Source organism: Micromesistius poutassou (assembly GCF_964030765.1).
Source record: "Micromesistius poutassou genome assembly, chromosome: 10".
Lineage (NCBI taxonomy): Eukaryota > Metazoa > Chordata > Actinopteri > Gadiformes > Gadidae > Micromesistius > Micromesistius poutassou.
The window spans coordinates 5,911,188-5,930,580 of NC_140280.1; the positions used below are offsets into that span (position 1 = coordinate 5,911,188).

At 44.9% G+C, this 19,393-nt stretch overlaps 1 protein-coding gene across 1 annotated transcript; it reads left to right on the plus strand.

Annotated features, from left to right (window-relative positions):
- Positions 1–8,480: 8,480 nt before the first annotated feature.
- gucy2d (guanylate cyclase 2D, retinal) lies at positions 8,481–19,128 on the plus strand (the record flags this gene model as incomplete). The annotated part of the gene is made up of 19 exons (XM_084473689.1): positions 8,481–8,573; positions 8,745–9,393; positions 9,986–10,287; positions 10,630–11,005; positions 11,329–11,413; positions 11,572–11,689; positions 11,792–11,914; positions 12,226–12,306; positions 12,569–12,745; positions 13,090–13,246; positions 13,704–13,853; positions 14,814–14,962; positions 15,427–15,590; positions 15,962–16,154; positions 16,524–16,698; positions 17,391–17,489; positions 18,137–18,231; positions 18,323–18,408; positions 19,044–19,128. The coding sequence occupies 19 exons, from the start codon at positions 8,481–8,483 to the stop codon at positions 19,126–19,128; spliced, it is 3,357 nt and encodes a 1,118-aa protein (XP_084329815.1).
- Positions 19,129–19,393: the final 265 nt, after the last annotated feature.

Consider the following 19,393-nt stretch of genomic DNA (forward strand, 5'->3'; position numbering starts at 1 on the left):
ATTTGCGTTACTGTTAAAAAAAAAAAAAAAAAAGTTGCTATATGTCAATGAATTTGAATTAGTGCTTATATCTCCACTTTGAAAATGCCAACTTTTCACCGGATTGCTCCGGACTCGCCGTCTCTGCTACTTCATATAATCTGTTTGGTGTGTGTGTGTGTGTGTGTGTGTGTGTGTGTGTGGTGCGCGTGGTACGCGTATCCTGGCTTGTGTGTAAAAACACTGGCTCCGATTGGCTACCATGAAACATGACTCTGCCTTAGCCAATCATAATCGCTTATCTCGTTGTTAACCCGTCTCCTCACTAGCAGTTTGTGTGTGGAGCCAGGGGTGCGTTCGGATTAAACAGTTTATTCAATCCTGACCACATCCCGTTGTTACACAATGAAAACAGAAACGTATAACGACCACTGGCCTACTTCTCGTCAATCCCCCCCCCATTCACAATCACAACGTTGTTACGTCAGCTTGCATCTAATCAAAGCGTTCGCAGCCGCGAGTTAGGAGCGACGTCGCACGGGAGATAATCCGTTTTCAGCGGATTGCGATGCGACGCGCCCCCCATGTGAACCGACCGCTGATAACCCTGCGCTGAGGTCAGACCTAATCAGATATCAAGGCCTGAGAAGGAAACTGTCACACAATGGCTGTTCTCTGACAAAAAAGAGTGTTTTCACAGAGATAACGTGGAAATGTTTGTGATTACAATTTGTGAATGAGCATATCGTGCCTCCAACATCAATGTTTCTCTTCACTGCGTGTACACAGTAGCGTGTCGTTTACACTCTGAAGTGGAGAGGAGTCGAGACCCCAAGAGGAGAAGCGACTTATTAGTCCCGGCAAAGTAACGTTTTACGACAGACTAATTGTAAACATTTTTTGTGGCTTAGATCATTTCTACGAGGTGTCCAGAACAACATACTAAAAGTCCTAAGAAATCCTAGTTGAGGAAATATGTTAAATTCTCATCAATCCGAGATGTATGCCAATAAGGCCAGGCAACAATACACCCCATTGGGGCTATTTGTTTCCTTTACTCCTATCAAAATGAAACTTTACACACTGAAAGTACTCCTGAAAAGTACATTTTTTTGTATTACAAGTTTTTTGAAAATGAATTTTAATATGCAAATGAGCTATACACTAATCGAATCTGACCAAAATAAACCCAAAAGTAACTTTTGTATTACAAGTTTCTTTTGAAATGAATTTGAATATGCACATGAGCTCCACACTTATTGAATATGTCCTAATTTGCATAGGCAGAAACACCATTCATATGTATGACAAATACATCGGCCCAATCTTCATCCAATCGTCCTACTGCCAATGGGGCAATGCATGCTTTTAGACTGGCCTGAAAACTGCCTGGCTGTGCTGTTGCGAGCTTATCAAAACACTACACTAAGAATGACTTCTGCCTGTAATCTTGTAATCTTACCAACAATACCAATCATTTGTAAATCTACCAGCCCAAAATGTAATCTCACCACGTTACTAATAACTAAGATGGCTATTCTGACTTTCTTCTGATATCTGTGGGGGAATGTCATTAGGTCAGGCTTGTTCTCAAATAAAAAACTATTTGGAAAGCAACTGGAGGCAAGATTGTGCAATAAATTCTTAAGGCCAATATAAGTCTTTTTGTGGCAAGTGACCCAGGTAAGTGTGGCAAGTGACTTAAAATTTATCGTGTTTATGCATAGGTTAACTGAATGGACATAAATGTGTTAGTTATTTGGCCCCTGTTTTTTCTACTTCTGAATTTATGGCTTCTTGGCCATAAGTCAATTAGGCCTAGTGTTGAGCTCATTTGCATATTTAAAAATGATTTTTCTAAGAAACTTGTAAAACAAAAATGTTACTTTCATGTATACTTTCACTGTGTGAGGTTTGATTGTGATAGAAGTAAAGGAAAAAATAAGCCCAGTATATTGTGCATTTGCATATTTAAAATCATTTTCAAAGAAATTTGTAATACAAAAAATGTTACTTTTCATGGATACTTTCATTGTATAAAATTTTATTTTGATTTATTGATCAAAATAAATATTTATTTATTTATTTATTTATTTTGATACGAGTAAAGGAACAAAAATAGCCCCATTGGGGTGTATTGTTGTCTGGCCTTACTGGCACACATCTTGGACTGATGAGAATTAAACACTCTATGAACTCATTACATTGTTTACATCTTCGCACAACACAAGGGTTGCCGTTCTGTAATCTGATTAAATGTGTGGATGAGCGTATCACGTCTGTAATATCTATAATTGTCGTCACTGCATGTACAGTAGTGTGTTGTGTACTATCTGGGAAGGAGAGTGAAGCTCTTCCCCCCCTCCTCCTCCTACTCCTCCTCTCCTCCCCCTCCTCTTCTTCCTCTCTCCCTCTTTTGTGCATCCCAAGGTCATCAATACAATAACTTATATTGGTCCTTAAACACTGTAGCAGTTCATTAAAAGGGAATCCAGAAGCTAGATGTACACCATTATGAGTGGCACTCTGCTTCACAATACTGTAACAGTTCCGCACAATAACGCACAATCATGTGTGTGTGTGTGTGTGTGTGTGTGTGTGTGTGTGTGTGTCTGTGCGGCCTGGTGGTGGGTGTGTATGAGAGTGTGTGTAGGTGTAGGTGTGTGTGGTGGGAATGGGTGTGCTGCCTGGTGTGTGTGTGTGTGTGTTTGGTGGCACTGGGTGTGTTTGTGTGTGTGTTTGTTTGTGGCCCTGGGTGTGTGTGTGTGTGTGTGTGTGTGTGTGTGTGTGTGTTTGTGTGTGTAGGTGTCTAGGTGTGTGTGTGGTTGGACTGTGTGTGTGTGTGTGTGTGTGTGTGTGTGTGTGTGTGTGTGTAGACTGGGTGTGGTAAAGTGAATGTATTATGCAATATGACATGACTTTCAAGCATGTCATTGACCACAAATATGTTGGGTTGTTTTTTTAAGCACAGCAGTAATTAACTAAGGTAATAAATAGATAACAAAGGACCCAAAGTGAGCCATGTACTGTGAGCACTGCTTTGTCCTACTCTCAGGCATGCCTCATATCGGGGTATGCTATGCTACTGTTAGCCTACTTGTTATTAATGACAACTTCAGTCTCTCAAACATTTATAGTAGAAAGGTGAAACCCCAAGGCTGATTGTAGAGAACAAAGAACAAAGAGCCATGCAGGTTGACGGTGTAAAGAATGAAATGAGTCATATAACTACCTCAAGAGGAGAAGCGACTAGGGACCACAAAGGGGCATGGTATGATTATCTTCACTGCATACAGTAGTGTGTTGTGTACTATCTGATAAGGAGATCGGAGCTCTTCTCCTCCCCCCTCCTACCTTTTCTCTGCCCTCCCTTTCCCCCCTCCTCCCCCCCCCTCCTCCCACTTCGCCTTCCCCCACTCCTCCTACACCCCCTCCCTCCTCTCCTCCCCCTCCTCTTCTTCCTCTCTCCCTCTTTTGTGCATCCCAAGGTCTTCAATACAATAACTTATATTGGTCCTTAAACACAGTAGCATTTCATTAAAAGGGAATCCAGAATCTAGATGAAGGTGAGACATCATGTATTGTACAGCATTATGAGTGGCACTCTGCTTCACAATAACAGGTCCAGGGCTGTCATCGCACAATCATAACAAACAGTGTGTTTATCTTACTTGTAAAACATGGCTGATTAACTGCATTTCTTACTCCTTTCCAGCCCACGCACAAACCTATCCTGTGTGTGTGTGTGTGTGTGTGTGTGTGTGTGTGTGTGTGTGTGTGTGTGTGTGTGTGTGTGTGTGTGTGTGTGTGTTAGGACTGTGTGAGTGTCTGTGTTTTGTGTGTGTGTGTGTGTGTGTGCGTGTTAATAGTACAGGTATTATTTGTAATTGTACTTAAGAATGGTCTTAATCATTGTCGTGATTATTTTGCCATGAAAACGCATTCCATCCTTCAAGTCATTTCATGTTACCTTTGTTGTATTGTTGCAGATGATCCGGTTTTGGTATCAGCAGTATCAAGCTGAAAACCTGTTATCACACATAGCTAGTGTAAAAAATAATACAAACACGTTCAGGTTAAAAGTAAATTATTTGCGTTAATTTAAATGGTAGCCTACTGATTGTTTTTGGCTTACCGTAGGTACAGTGTAGGCCTGGCCATTATTTAATACAGTTTATGCCAATATTTACCACTAGACAGTAGACACGCTAGCTCAGAGCCCATGCGCCCCCTAGAGGCTCAATCTGGCCATGAATGTAGAGCTACATTCACTATGTAGTTAAGGTGGGTTGGACCATCTGAATGTGAATTCATAATTAATCAAACCAGTAAACAATCAATAAACAATCAAACTTGTGAATACAAAGATATGTGTATATATCAAATATATATAAACATAGATATTAAGATAAATATTTTTCTGTATTAGAAAGCATTCAATATCTAGCTTTTGTAATTTTAAATTCTTGCTCGAGCAGTAAGATTAAGTGGCATCTAGCGGTGAAGTTGCAGATCGCAACCAACTAAATCCCCCGCCCTATCCCCCCCTCACATCTCCCTTGCCTTCACTACGACCTGTGCTGGCCTGTAGGAGGTACTTCTAAGATGATGTCATCGTCTATGACTTGACAGATTCGTAAATTGTATTTAGTTATTTAGTCTGTAAAACCACTGGTCATTGCTTACAAGAAGGACAGGGGTGGAAAAATTGGTCTTGATATTGGGAAGGTGCGAAATGATGCAAAAAAATCAATCAATCAATCATTCTCCATAAAATGCATTCAAACAAAAGTAACAAGCCTCTTTGTGAAAATGTAAGGAGTAGAAAGTACTGATATTTGTGTTAAAATGTCATGAGTAAAAGTAGAGAAAAGTAGAATAATATATATATACCTGTTTATATATATATATAAAGGGCTCCTTCTAAGATAACAAAAACACAAAAACACAATTCGTAATTTCATACAGGCCTCGTGTCTGACAGTCTGACCGGCCATTTCTGATTGGTTGAGGTTAGCTTGAAGGCTAGTAATACTGGAGAAGAGGTCAATGTTCTTGGTCTCTTTCCACATCTTTACCGCTGCGGTGGACAAGTTATTTGTGCCGTCATGGTTTCTGTGTTCCCAAGGTGTGAGCTTTCATAGAAATGATCTCTAGCAGTGCCATGAGCCGTAGTGCTAAGAGACTTGCGGGTCGTGGGTTTAGTGGCCCATCCCTGGGTTAATCTGATTACCTCAGCGAGGCTGCTGTCACTAGCCCAGAACCATACCAGCACTCATGTGTTGCCAGAAAGCTAATAACATCTCGCACACATCTTACAGCAAGAAATTAGAATCTTTCTGGTCATATGGTCTCTCCTTTGTCTTGATCAGTAAGCTGATTATATGTTTGGTTATCTAACTAACCAAACATACTCAGAGATGAACCCACAGAAGGTCACCTTCCAGGAAGACTAAATGTGTGTCAGTGTTGGCTGGATAATCAACAAATCGATCTTTAGAATATACAGAAAATCGAATAAAATTTAAAGAAACTCCTTTGTTTTGACCTGTCTAGTCTCATAATACAAAATGGCACATCATAACCTTCAATTTTCTTTTTTTGTAGCACTAAGTTGAGAGCAGGGTAGTGTTTGTATGGTAGGAGAGCATTCTTTTTACAGCCATTGTTCCCGACTGTCCTTCAGCTCTCGGTTGGGGCTCAGCTGAATGAGAGTCAGAAAAAATGGCTGTGATTGATAGAATGGATCACTTGCCGCAAACCCTGATTCAAACAGGTTGAGCCTCTAACCACGCTAAGTTGAGAGCAGGGTAGTATTTGTATGGCGGGAGAGCACTCTGGTGCCCCCTCAGTCAAGCGTGGTTAGAGGCTCAACCTGTTTGAATCAGGGTTCGAGGCAAGTGATCCATTCAATCAATCACAGCCATTTTTTCTGACTCTCAGTCAGCTGAGCCCCAACCGAGAGCTGAAGGAGCGCCTGGAGGAAGAGCGTATCATCTCTCAGCTCTCAACGTGCAGCCACTGAATTTTAGGAGACGATTATACCACTTGTCCATGTCACGCCTGAACCCAGAACCTTCTCCTCTGAGGCACGAGAGCTTACCAATGAGTCATCTCAGCTTCTCTCTGCTGTTGGGATCATAACCTCCTTCTCTTCAGTTGTCAACACTTGTCTGTGTGTTTGGGTTAAGATTCGGTTTTAGGGTTTGGTTTAAGGGTTAGGTTTCGGGGATTGGTTTGAGAGTTGAGGGCATTCTTTTAGGGTTGCATAGGGATGTTCTCACTTCCTGTGCATCAGTGGTTAGGGTTAGGGTTAGGGTTAGGTGTTGTCACGGTTTTTTGATGCAAATCTAAGCTAAGCTAAGGATGAAGTACATGAATTAACACTGCAGTTAATGGTGTGCAAATGAAGTAATACATCTTTATTTACTATTTATTTTCTAAGTAGAGTTACATTACGTATAACGTTCCCACTTTCACTCACGCTCCCTCTTGCTCTCCCTCTCTCACTCCCTCACTCCATCTCTCTCTTCCTCCTTCTTGCTCTCTCTCTCAGTCTTGTCTGTCTACATTTTCCCTTTCTCTGAACTCCTACTTTGTCAGGTAGGATTAAAAGCTAAGAAAGGTTCAGAGGTCGAACAGCCTGCTCGTCCTCTCACTGTCTTTCTCTCTCTCTCTCTCTCTCGCTCTCTCTCTCTCTCTCTCTCTCTCTCTCTCTCTCTCTCTCGCTCTCTCTCTCCTGGGCTCTCTTTCTCCGGCTATCTGCCAGTCTCTTTGAACTCTGGTTCCTGGGTTCCGCTCGAGTCATTGCGGTCATCCCGGTACTGGGCTGTTCGGTTTGGGGACGGCCCCAGTCCAAAGACAGTCACAGCCACTAAACAGACTCCACACAGATTGGGAAATTCTACTCTCCCTTCCGTATTTGCTCTTCAAGGACAATATTTCAGAAGAAAGGCCGATGGACCTCCTGATCCGAGAGGATACTATTTGGGGGCTTCTTGGTTTTTCTTGTTATTTGGAGTATTTAGGAGAAATATTTGACACGCCTCAAGGATAGACAAACGCTCTGTATTCTTTTTTTGTTCACCAGGAACCTGGACTATGCAAGCAATATATGACTCCTATGTGTACACACTCCAGGTAAGAATTGTTTCTTCCCAGACTGATGGGCGAAGACTTCTTTTACATTCATTACTTGACTACATTGTCGAAATAACAGAAAATACTTTACTTTGAACAATGCATTTCAATCTACTAATTTCTTACACAATCGCTATACAGAAGATTGTTAAGAGGCTAAGAAAGGTGTTAATGAATGTTGTCTAGGATTAAACTTTTTGCAACTCCACTTAAATATCTTATAACTAACATCAAAAGTTTCCAGTGCCCTTGATGATCCTGATGATAAAAGCAGAATCTCAGTGAGTCAAACCAGTTAACATTTTAAGTATTGCTAATCATGGCAGAGTAGCAATGAAAGCTTAGACTTAACCATATGCTTAGTCTTTAGCAATCACTAAGCCACTTCTATATTTAGCAACTTTCGGTGGCTTTTATTTGAACACCTGTAATGTATGGCTGCTATGGAATGGTGGAAGGATTTTGGGTCATAATTAATAGCACGGAAAGTCTTATATTTTATTTTCTTCACCGAAAAATTTAATGAGGCCTATATCGTTTTTTTCGCATCTTTTCCTCACTTTAAAGAGTACAGACCTACAACTATACTATTTATCTTCATCTAATTTTGTCAGTGATATGTTGTGATAGCGAGCCCTGTTAGGCTGGCAGTGAGGAGACAGGTGGGAAGAGCAGGGGACCTAAAGGGATTGGCTTAGGATGGAAGAGAAAGTCCTGGCCACATCAAGGCCCAATTTAGCACCACGTTTCTATGGCTTATCACTGTCGTGTACCGTCGGGTACGTCCGGCACAGCTTATCAGCTTGCGTCACACATGTTAAACATTCTGGATACCTGGTGAGGGCATAGCATGACGACTACCCAGGGCCAATCAGACAGATGGTTGCTGATTTGTGATTTGTCATCTCATTGGCTCAAGCAAAATGTCTAAGAATGAGCATATTTATAAATGTAAAACTTATGAATATGCATTGACCCAAATCAATAAGCCAGTTGATTACATCTAATGTTTGACATTGACTCAACAAGATGACCTCCACACTTTCATAGAATTTTAGCATCTCTTTCTTGGTATAATGGAAGGTGTGGGTTTCAAAAAGTGAAATAATTTGATTGCACTGTGTTTTATTAGTGCTAATTGCAAACTCTTTGCCATTTTCTCTTCTGTCTGTGTGGCTGTCCCGCCTTCCCAGTGATGGCTTGGAGGCTTGTGACCAACTGGCCTGCTTTGGGCTAGAGGAGTGCTGGAACCCCAGGAAGAAAATTTGATCTTTGAACACAGACGCCCTCAACACTATTCCCCATAAAGAGTCTACCCTCTACGGCTTAGTCCCGAGCCTTGCCGACATTCAACGGGCAGAATGGCAAGCCACAAAGACCCTCGTTTCTTGCACAACCTGTCCTATCACCCACGATGGCGCCTCACCACCAAGGCCAAAAGACACACCAGGACTGTTTTGGATTCCAATAACAATTGTGGCCATTGTCCAAGCAGATCAATATTGTCATCGTTATCATCCATGTCATTATCTTCATTATCATCATCATCCCCATGTCCATCCTCCTTAACGTCACAATCGTCACTCACACCACATTTGCCATCACCCCCTTTGATACGCCCCAAGCAATGGAGGGGGCACTTGATAGTCATTGCCCTTCTGATGGCCATTTGTCTCCCTTGTGAGTCCTGGGCCACGACCTTCAAGGTGGCCATCATTGGGCCGTGGACATGCGACCCTCTGTACTCCAAAGCCCTCCCGGACCAGGCCGCCCGTCTGGCCACCAGCCGCGTCAACAAGAACCCCTACCTGAACAAGGGCTACTGGTACGACTACACCCTCATCAACGAGGACTGCAAATCCTCCCGAGGCCTTGCCCACTTCGCCGAGCTGGACGGCTACGGCTCGGCGTTCCTGGGCCCGGCAAACCCTGGGTACTGCACCTCGGCGGCGCTGCTGGCCAAGCAGTGGGACCTGGGCCTCCTTTCCTGGGGCTGCCTGAAGCCCAACATGGAGGAGGGCGGGATGCACTCCACCTTCCTGCGGCCGCTGCCGCTGTCCTCCCGCGTGCTCTTCTCCGTGCTGCGCTACTTCCACTGGGCGCACGTGGCCATCGTCTCGGAGGAGGGGGACCTGTGGGAGGCCACGGGGCAGGAGCTGGCCTCGTCCCTCCGCGCCCTGGGCCTGCCCGTCGGCACCGTGGTCACCATGAAGTCAGACAAGGATGGAGCCCAGCACGCCCTGGAGACGGTGCGCGACGCCGACCGGGTCAGAGGTGCGTACCGACGCGAACCTTTGTCGCGGTGGAAGTCGTGGTTTAAAAGTGTTGTTTTAATGGAAAAAATCGATCCGCTGGATAGTGACGGCACAAGTGGGAGCGTGTCCACCCAGATGTAGGATGAATAGGTGGATGGTCTAGTAGGTACGTTCCACGAGGAGAGGCTTAGAGGTCGATCTATCCATCGTACATCTGGGTGGACATTCCCACGACGGAAGCGGCATGTACTGGTTCAAGGGTTCAAGGGCATCTTTATTATCCCCGAGGGGCAATTTGATGCACAGCCAGCAGTAAAAAAAAAAGAAACAGCAAACACATAACAGATAACACAAAACAGATCAGTTACATGTGGTCATTGACCAAACTGATGGCAGCAGGCATAAATTATTTTTTCAACCGGTTCGTTCGGCAAAGTGGCCGCTTGTATGTGTGCCCTAATGGCTGATTAACACTCACCTGGGTGATAAACGAGGTGCCCTTTTATCATCTCAGGTAGGATTATGATTTCTGACAGACCTATTAAGATTTGTTCATCATGTGTCCATCTTGTGTTCTCTCCCTCCGGTGCGACTCCCTCCTCTCTCCACAGTGGTGGTCATGTGTATGCACTCTGTGCTGATCGGCGGAGCGGCCCAACACAAGCTGCTGACCACGGCCCTGGACATGCGCATGATCGCCCGCGGCTACGTCTTCATCCCCTACGACACGCTGCTGTACTCCCTGCCCTACCAGGACACGCCCCACTACGTCCTGGGCAACGACACCAAACTCCGCAAGGCCTACGACGGGGTGCTCACCATCACCATGGACTCAGGGAAGAAAAGCTTCTACGATGCCTTCAGGGAGGGTCAGAACTCCTTTGAGATCCGCTCCAGCATCCCCCCCGAGCAGGTACAAAAAGGGCAAAACGCTTGGCGGTAAAAGAGAAAAAAGTACAACTGCAACTGAAATCCCTCCTTGTCCTCTTCCCACACCTCCTCTTACGACTTTTACGATGACTAATTCTACAACTAGTAAAATCACCACGACTACCCCTCCTACAAATACCATTACTATGACTTCTTAAACAGCGACGAACACTACTACTTCTAATAAAAACAATGCACATGCACACACAAATATCAAGGCGATACATGAAACTAGTATCTAGTACTGTTATTGAACATTATTGATTGAATGATTTTTTTCTTATCGAATGATTTCTGCACACCGTGTTCCCCGTGTGTTCGCTAGGTCTCCCCGTTCTTCGGCACCATCTACAACATGTTTTACTACACCGCCATGGCCGCCGAGCAGGCCCGCAGGACTGGGGGTGGCTGGGTCACCGGGGAGATGCTCACCCGGGCCAAGGGGGGCTTTGAGTTTGACGGCTTCAATCAACCCTTGTATGGCAGCGAGAACGGAGAAGGCATGCTGGCGCGCTACGTGGTGCTGGACTACAGCGGCGTCGGCTCCAAACTGTACTCCACGCACATCCTGGAGGCTGCCCACACGTACGGGAAGACGGGAGGAGGGTTGAAATACCTGGGCCGGTCCATCCACTTTGCGGGCAGCACTCCCTACAGCGACTCCAGCTGCTGGTTCAGCCCATACTTCGCCTGCAGTGGTGGTAAGTCCCCCAGCTGTTGTAGGAAATACACACCTGTGAGATGGTAAATGTCTGTGCGTTTTTGAATGCCGTACACTGGGGGTTATGACAGTCTTTCCATCCCGAGACCCGAGACAATTTCAGTGTGCCCGTGTGACCAAAGCGAATGCAAAGATAAATCTGATCTTTTCGTTAACGGATGACCAATTCCGGTTCACACTAAGTTTGTGTTCTGTGTGTCCATTTTGGGCCTGGAGGTTATAGTTCTAGCAACGCCGTTGTTGACGTCTGTGACACGGGCTTCATCCCCTCTCTCTGTGTGTTTTTGTGTTTCCTGTTCAAAGGTCTGGACTCAGTCAGCCTCTTCTTCCTCTGCCTTCTGTTCATCGCATTGGCCGGAGGAGGGGTCTACTTCTTCTTCTACCTGAAGTACGTCCACTGCCAGAGACTGATGACATGGCTGCCTGGGGGTTTTGTTATTGATTATCATTCACTTGCCATCACCCCCTTTGATACGCCCCAAGTCATCCATTGATGGATGAGTGGTAGGGTATTAGGAAATTTACTAAATGTTTGTTCCTTTGTAGGAGAAATGGCCTCATTGGCGGCTTTGGCGGCTTTGGTGGTGGTGGGGGCAATGGGTCAGGGAAGGTGGTCCTCACCTTGGATGACCTGGTGTTCATCAACACTCAGCTCAGCAAACGGGTCAGTGGTTTACTGTATGACCGTACCCTTGTGCGTTAAACCCCAGGACTCCCTCCATCCCCCCCGCTCCTTCTTTGACTCCTCCTCTGGTCCTCTGAGCAGAAGCTGAACGAGGAAAGCATCTTAAGAAGCCAGCTAGACATGAAGGCTGTGACGCGCCCGTGTGTGTCCGGTCGCAGCTACATGGCGTCCACCCCCGACTGCTCTAACGTCGCCGTCTTTGAGGTGAGCAACGCGGACCGCTCGCTACCGATACACATCATCCTACGGTTGTTAAAAAACACAACCACCATTCAACCACCATCCTAATAATGATGAGCCTACTAAAAGATAAAGATGGAGCTGTTACATGTGGAACGAGTCCCTAAAAGTAAAAAAACATGTCCAATAGTATTAAGTAAGTGATTTTAGTTATTGTCGTTTTCATATTCCACATTTACACACTCAAACACACACACACACACACACACACACACACACAATAACACACACACTTAAACACACACACCGTTGTAAAATATTGTTCTGCACCTCAGGGGGACTGGGTTTGGCTGAAGAAGTGTCCTGATGCCTCAACGTCAAGTGTCAACAGCAATGCTGAGTCTTCTTTCATCAAGGTAAGCACACACGGGATTACGCTGAATTTCATCATTACAATTAAAAGCATATGATTGACAATTAGGATTGAGTCAGTGACCATTACAAACTACTAGTCCCTGTGCTCTCTGGTCGCCATTGGATTCAAGAAACGTGGTTTCAAGCAAAAACAGCCAGACATTTAAAAACATTGAAAACCTGTCGTGACAATACAGTGTTGGTGACGGTCTGGCTCCTCACTGTCCCATGCAACTCAACCCTTACTTCCTCCCGACTCTCCAGCTGCGAGACATGCGTCATGAGAACCTCAACCTGTACATGGGTCTGTTTTGCGACACCGGGATCTTTGGCATCGTGACCGAGCACTGCGCGCGAGGAAGCCTGGAGGACCTCCTCAACAACGAGGACATGCGTCTGGACTGGATGTTCAAGTCGTCCCTGTTGATGGATCTGGTCCGGGTGAGCCCAGCTTCCCACACCTATATGGTTTTATTGTGTTGTTACTCCCTGGTTCAAGTCCAATACGGTAAACTATTCCAGTTATAAAGCCATTTAGCAGACCCTTTTATCAAAGGTGTTGCTGTAAATGCACAGAGAAACCGATAGATAGCTTGTTCAATGTTAGGCATGCCTACAGGTAGATTGTGGTCTTTAGGCTTTCAACCTAGAATCGGCAACCAGTAAGACTGATCTGAAAATGACTAACACACATGCTTTCCACCCCCTTTTCACCCAACGCGTACAAACACACACACACACACACACACACACACACACACACACGCACACATGCATGCACACAGGGAATGAGGCACCTCCACAACCGCAACATCATCCACGGGAGCCTGAAGTCTCGTAACTGTGTGGTGGACGGCCGCTTCGTGCTGAAGGTCACCGACTACAACTTCAAGAACATCGTCCTGTGCCAGAACCTCCCGCTGCCGGAGGAGAAGCCTGAAGGTCAGAGGTCACAGCCTTCCATGTTCTCCTTGCACATGCAGAGGGCAGGATAGTTTAGTGCAGTGCTTACCAACCGTTTTGGAACCATCACCCCCCCATGGGATCATAATTGCCACCGATTTTGTCCAGCCAGTTCCCCACACATAGTTTTTAACCCCATCAACAATATCAACATCAGGGCGCCCTGGTGGCTCACCGGGTAGAGCTCGTACCATTACGGCCCAGTCCTGATCGCAGTGACCCGGGTTCCTGATTCCTGCCCGTGGTCCTTTGCTGCATGTCCTCCCCTCCGTCTTCCATACCTTTCTGTCTATTTCACTCTATCATAAAGCATAAAAAGGCAAAAACAACATCAACGTCCCGGTGAACATCTACGCATCGAAGCACACTAAGTCATCAGAAGTGTTGTTTTTGTTGTGGGTTTTTGGTAAGCCTTTGTTTCCCTCTCCACGTCCAGACCTTCTGTGGACCGCGCCGGAGATCCTGAGGAACCCCACCAGTCAGAAGAGGGGCACCTTCCAGGGGGACGTGTACAGCTTCTCCATCATCATGCAGGAGGTGATCTCGCGCTGCGCCCCCTTCTGCATGCTGGATATGCCGGTCACAGGTGAGCCCCCAGCCGGAGCAGCAGGCACCATACCTGATGGGCCGACCTGTACTCCGACCTGTACTCCGACCTGTACTGGGTTCTTTATTTTACCATACACACAAAGAGACAACGATGGGATACAGCCATACTGGTGCTGCCAAATACACATCAGATTACATCACACTTTATTGATCACAGAAGGGAAAATTGTTTGGTATTGTTTTATTGTTATTATTATTATTATTATTATTATTATTATTATTATTATTATTATCATTTATATGATTTTGTAACATTGTTTTTGGGATATTATGGGATATGATATTTGGGAGCAAGTCGCAGTTAGGCATCTTAGAGTTTGGGTTAGGTAAAGGGGGCCTACAGGTGGACTGCAGATATGGGGGTTTGAAAACCTAACCTTTGGGTTGGGAGTCTATCACAGCAAGCAAACATTCGGCTGTACTGTATAATTTTCATTAGGTTGTCAGAAATCATAGATGCATAGCTGTCATTATTGTTTTCACATCTAAATATGGATGACAGACTGTGAAAGAAGTGAGCTTATCTTCCCTATAATCCTCTTCCTCCAGACGAGATACAAATCTAAGGTTAACTTATATGTCGTTTAGCAAAATCACACTTTTATAACAAAAAATGCTCCTTTAATATATTAGGCTGTTATCATATTTAATGCATTGTATGAACTTATTTTATGTATTCAATTCTCATCAAGCTATTATTTTAAACCAATTATTATTTTGATCAACCATATAAATAGATGCCAAGTTTTTAATATACTTTTGTAATATAGCTAGTCTTGCTATTAATCGTCACCCTTCAAAGTATGTGTGTGTGTGTGTGTGCCGGTGTGTTTGTGTTTGTGTGTATGCCTACGTGTCCCTGCTTGTGTATGTGTGCGTGCATGTGTTCTGTGTGTGTCTGTGCTTGGGCGTGCCTGTCCTACGTCCTCCGGGTCAGAGATCATCAGTAAGGTGAAGTCCCCTCCGCCCCTGTGTCGGCCCACTGTGTCCGTGGACGAGGCCCCCCTCGAGGTCCTCCAGGTGATGAAGCAGGCCTGGAGCGAGGAGGCCGACAAGAGGCCCACCTTCGAGGAGATCCTGAAGCAGGTAGAGCCACGTTCAGCGCTTTCGTCCCATGGGTCCGAGGGGGACCCATGGGTCGTGCGGGGGTGGTGTCGCTGAAGCGTATTTGCATCACAGACTTGCGCGGGAAGAACTGAAGCGTATTTGCATCACAGAGATGCAGACCGTCATTTTTTCACCACTCACTTAGGAGGCAGTTCTCTTGTGCTAGATGGAACACAGTACAACATTATCCACTATATACTGATCACATCACTACACTCTGCTGTATTGTAGATACTGTACAATATGTAACAATATATGCTGAACCATATCACACTTATATATAAAAACTGTACTGTTCCTAACAGTAGATACTTTACAAAAAACAACGGCAGATACTTTACAACAAACAACAATGTTGTGCATTGTTAGATACGTTGAATACAAAACAAACTCAAGTCCAAATTTCACGTGTGTGTAACGGACCCCTCTGGTTCCCGACCCAGTTCAAGAGCATCACCAAGGGGAAGAAGACCAACATCATTGACTCCATGCTGCGCATGCTGGAGCAGTACTCCTCCAACCTGGAGGACCTGATCAGAGAGAGGACGGAGGAGCTGGAGGTGGAGCGACAGAAGACTGATAACCTGGTGGCCCAGATGTTGCCCAGGTAGGCATCCATCATGAGTAACCACGCCTCCACGCTGGACAGGCACTTGGGTCTTGCAAGACCCATTGCATTTTCTTTAATCATCTACTGTACAGACGGATAAACGCTAGTGTATTTCCATTCGCCCTCTTCTATACAACTATTCTTGAAAAACTAGACTTTGGTGGGGTTGTAGGTGGAAGTCTGCCTCGCGAGATTACCCTGCAAGCCTTGAACGCTAGTTGCCTATACAGTAAACAGCTCACAATCCTCACATGTGTTTGCTTTAAGATGAACGCCTCCATGACTGCACGCATGATTACGCTACATCATGTTTGAAGCAACCAGTGGGGCTCTCTCCTCCCCCGCTCCCCCCCCGCCCCCCCCCCCAGATCTGTGGCCCAGGCCCTGAAGACAGGGAAGCCGGTGAAACCAGAGCATTTCTCCGAGGTGACCCTCTACTTCAGCGACATCGTGGGGTTCACCACCATCTCGGCTCTGAGCGACCCCATAGAGGTGGTGGATCTGCTCAACGACCTCTACACGCTCTTCGACGCCATCATTGGTCGTCACGACGTGTACAAGGTGACGTGCACGTGGTCGATCCGTTGAACGTTGCAGTTGCAGATACCGAACTGAAATTCGGAAATTTCGGAGCCTGCTGCAGCCCCATGGTGGTTGAGGTTTTAGATATGTTGCTCTCTTTTTTTTGGCTTATGCCTTGTTTGAAAACCTTGACCTGCAACCAGCTCACTGGGAATATCAAATATGTATTATTTATTTCTTTATTTATTTCTATTTCTACTTATTGGTACTTCATGAGTGGGAAACTTGTGCGTAATAATAGGTATCTCTAAGAGGTTTTTAAATAGATCTTGTGAAGGATTAAGCACAGGGTCACTCAGAGGGCTTATTAGTGTATTCATTCCTATATTTTCTCTGCATGTTGATTAGGTGGAGACCATTGGTGATGCCTACATGGTGGCCTCTGGAGTCCCCAACCGGAACGGGAACCGGCATGCGGCCGAGATGTCCAACATGTGTCTGGACATCCTGCACTGCATCGGCACCTTCAAGATGAGGCACATGCCCGACGTCAAAGTCAAAATCCGTATTGGCTTGCACTCTGGTAGGCCACCTATAAATCTCTGTGTGTACTCCTCACTTTGCACGAAAGGTTACACGTCGTGGGTACATGTGCATGTGTGAGTGTGAGTGTAACTTTGTGTGTGAATGTGTGTGTGTGTGTGTGTGTGTGTGTGTGTGTATTTACGGGTGTGTTTGCGTACGTTAAATCTTAATTCATCTTATCTTGTCTTAATAATTGAAATGAACATCTCTGCATTTAATATTGTGCTGCAGTAACATGAGTCCAGTTGAACACCTGAGGAACAGGCCACCGGGGACAGCTCAAGACAAAGTGTTATTTTTACCTAATCCTCCCGTCTGGAGCACATTCCTGGAACAGTGAAACGCTATCCACTTAGGCACACTGTCATCCAATTACACACCCAAGACGGCGTCTTGGAACTGTCCGGATCTATTGAATTATAAGGGCTGCTCCTATGGTCATCGTGGTGACATCAAATGGATAAATGATATATATATATTATATATTGAAAGATGGCATGTGACTTAATGACTCCAAGGGATAATGTGAGATAACAAGGCTTGAAAATAGAGACCCAACTCATGCATGTCTTTACCTCATATTTGGGATACGTTATGGTTTGCAAGTGATACAACAATGACAGTTGTCCTTCATTCCTGTGTGTGTGTGTGTGTGTGTGTGTGTGTGTGTGTGTGTGTGTGTGTCTCCAGGCCCAGTGGTCGCTGGTGTTGTCGGCCTCACCATGCCTCGCTACTGTCTTTTCGGAGACACTGTGAATACAGCTTCCCGAATGGAATCTACAGGGTTGCGTGAGTAGCGGACTGATTCCCTCTACAAGCTCATCCATCCCTTCCTCTTCCTGTTTAAGTACTGGCGTAAAAGGGGAGGTCGGAGGTGTGGCAGTGTGTCCACACAGCTCCAGGCCAAAGAGGGTTTAGGGCGAGATGCCCTTAATAATCCCTTAAGTCAATCAGTGGAATTAGTGGCCCTCGTGATCTCTTTATGCTACAAGATGGCATCAATGTCACGTTAAAAACCATGCACTGTGTCAGCTGTTATTCATATTTATTTGTTGAAAATCCAAGGTTAATAACATTTGAAGTGATATATAAGTTGCAATGGACCGATTGTGAACATAAAAGTAGTTAGGGCAGTTTGGGCAGGGGCTTCTGAATATGTGTTTTCCTTGGATTTTGGCACAAGGGATTATAACCTCTGATCCTGTGTATTAATGAAATATGCTGGAGTTTTATTTTTGTTGGTGGTATTCTTAATTTCCCTGTGTATGCATTAATCAATTCATATTCAGTTAATTAATAAAGACAGGAGGAAATATGTGGGAAATATTAAAGAAAGTGAATTGTTCTACTGCTTCCAAGTGGTCTAAAATATATTTACAGCCTGTTATGAACCAGTTTAAGAGACATTTCCCAAATTCTTCTCCCCCCCCACATAGCTTACCGAATCCACGTCAACCAAAGCACAGTTGACGTCCTGAAACAGTTGAATGAAGGCTACAAAATCGACGTAAGAGGCATGACAGAGCTGAAGGTGAGACACTCAACAACCCACACAGACAGTCCTCAAAGCCAGCCGCTTTTACAATGGTGTGTATTTCACCTCTAAATGTTTCTGTGTTCAGGGTAAAGGCAAAGAGCACACCTACTGGCTGGTAGGCAAGAACGACTTCAACAAGCCCCTGCCGGTACCACCGGACCTCACACCAGGGTAAGAGAACACAGTGGGCACTTTCAACCAAAGCTAATTATTGGAGAGAAATAGTATAAAGTATTAATAGCGTATAAGGGGGCTAGGTCGGGGGGCAGCAAACCGTGGCTCTGGAGCCCAATGTGGCTCTTCCACCTCTCTGCAGTGGCCATATAGCTTTGAATTTCTTTTTAATGAATAATCAAAAGTATATATATTTTTTATTTCAAAGAAGATCAAGGTGATACTACAAAATTCAATATTTGAATATTTTGTCAACTGAAATAAACGTCACACATCCTACACCCACACATTTCATAAATGCAAAAAGCGATTGGTTATTTTATATGTAGTATAACTATATATAAAATGTAAGATGCTGTGCTATCTTCATTTTAGGGGTCGAAAAGATTTTGTGGCTCCAAATACATTTTATTTGGTAGGAGGGACCAGAAATGGCTCTTTTTATAGTGAGGTTGCCGACCCCTGGGCTACGTATACCTGTGGAACGTGGGCATCAGGGGGCTTGAACCCAGAGCCTTCTGGCTGAGAGTGGGACACTCTCCACTGTCCTGCACCATTTCCTGTAGCTGTGAGTCTCCGGGTGTACCACTTGCGTGACCATGTGTAAATATGTTCTCTTGTTGTCTTTACAGGGCGAGTAACCATGGTATCAACTTGGATGAAATCCCTATGGACAGAAGACAGAAGTTTTTGGACCGGCAGAAGAACCAGCGTTAGGTGGACAATGGCCGGCCACAACAACAAAAGGAACTCCTTTAGGGACTGGCTGAAGGAATATTTGTGTGCATGGAAAGAAAAAGAAGAATCTGCGGTTATTCAGTTAAAATTCATGGAGTCACTTAAGTCCTTTAAACTAAAAAAATATATTTTAGTTTTAACATTAAAAAGTCAAGTCAAACAACCTGCTTGGGATTGCCAAAATCTAAAATCTTTCTGAGGAGAATATTATATTTTATGTCATTTCACTCCCCAACCCTGACAA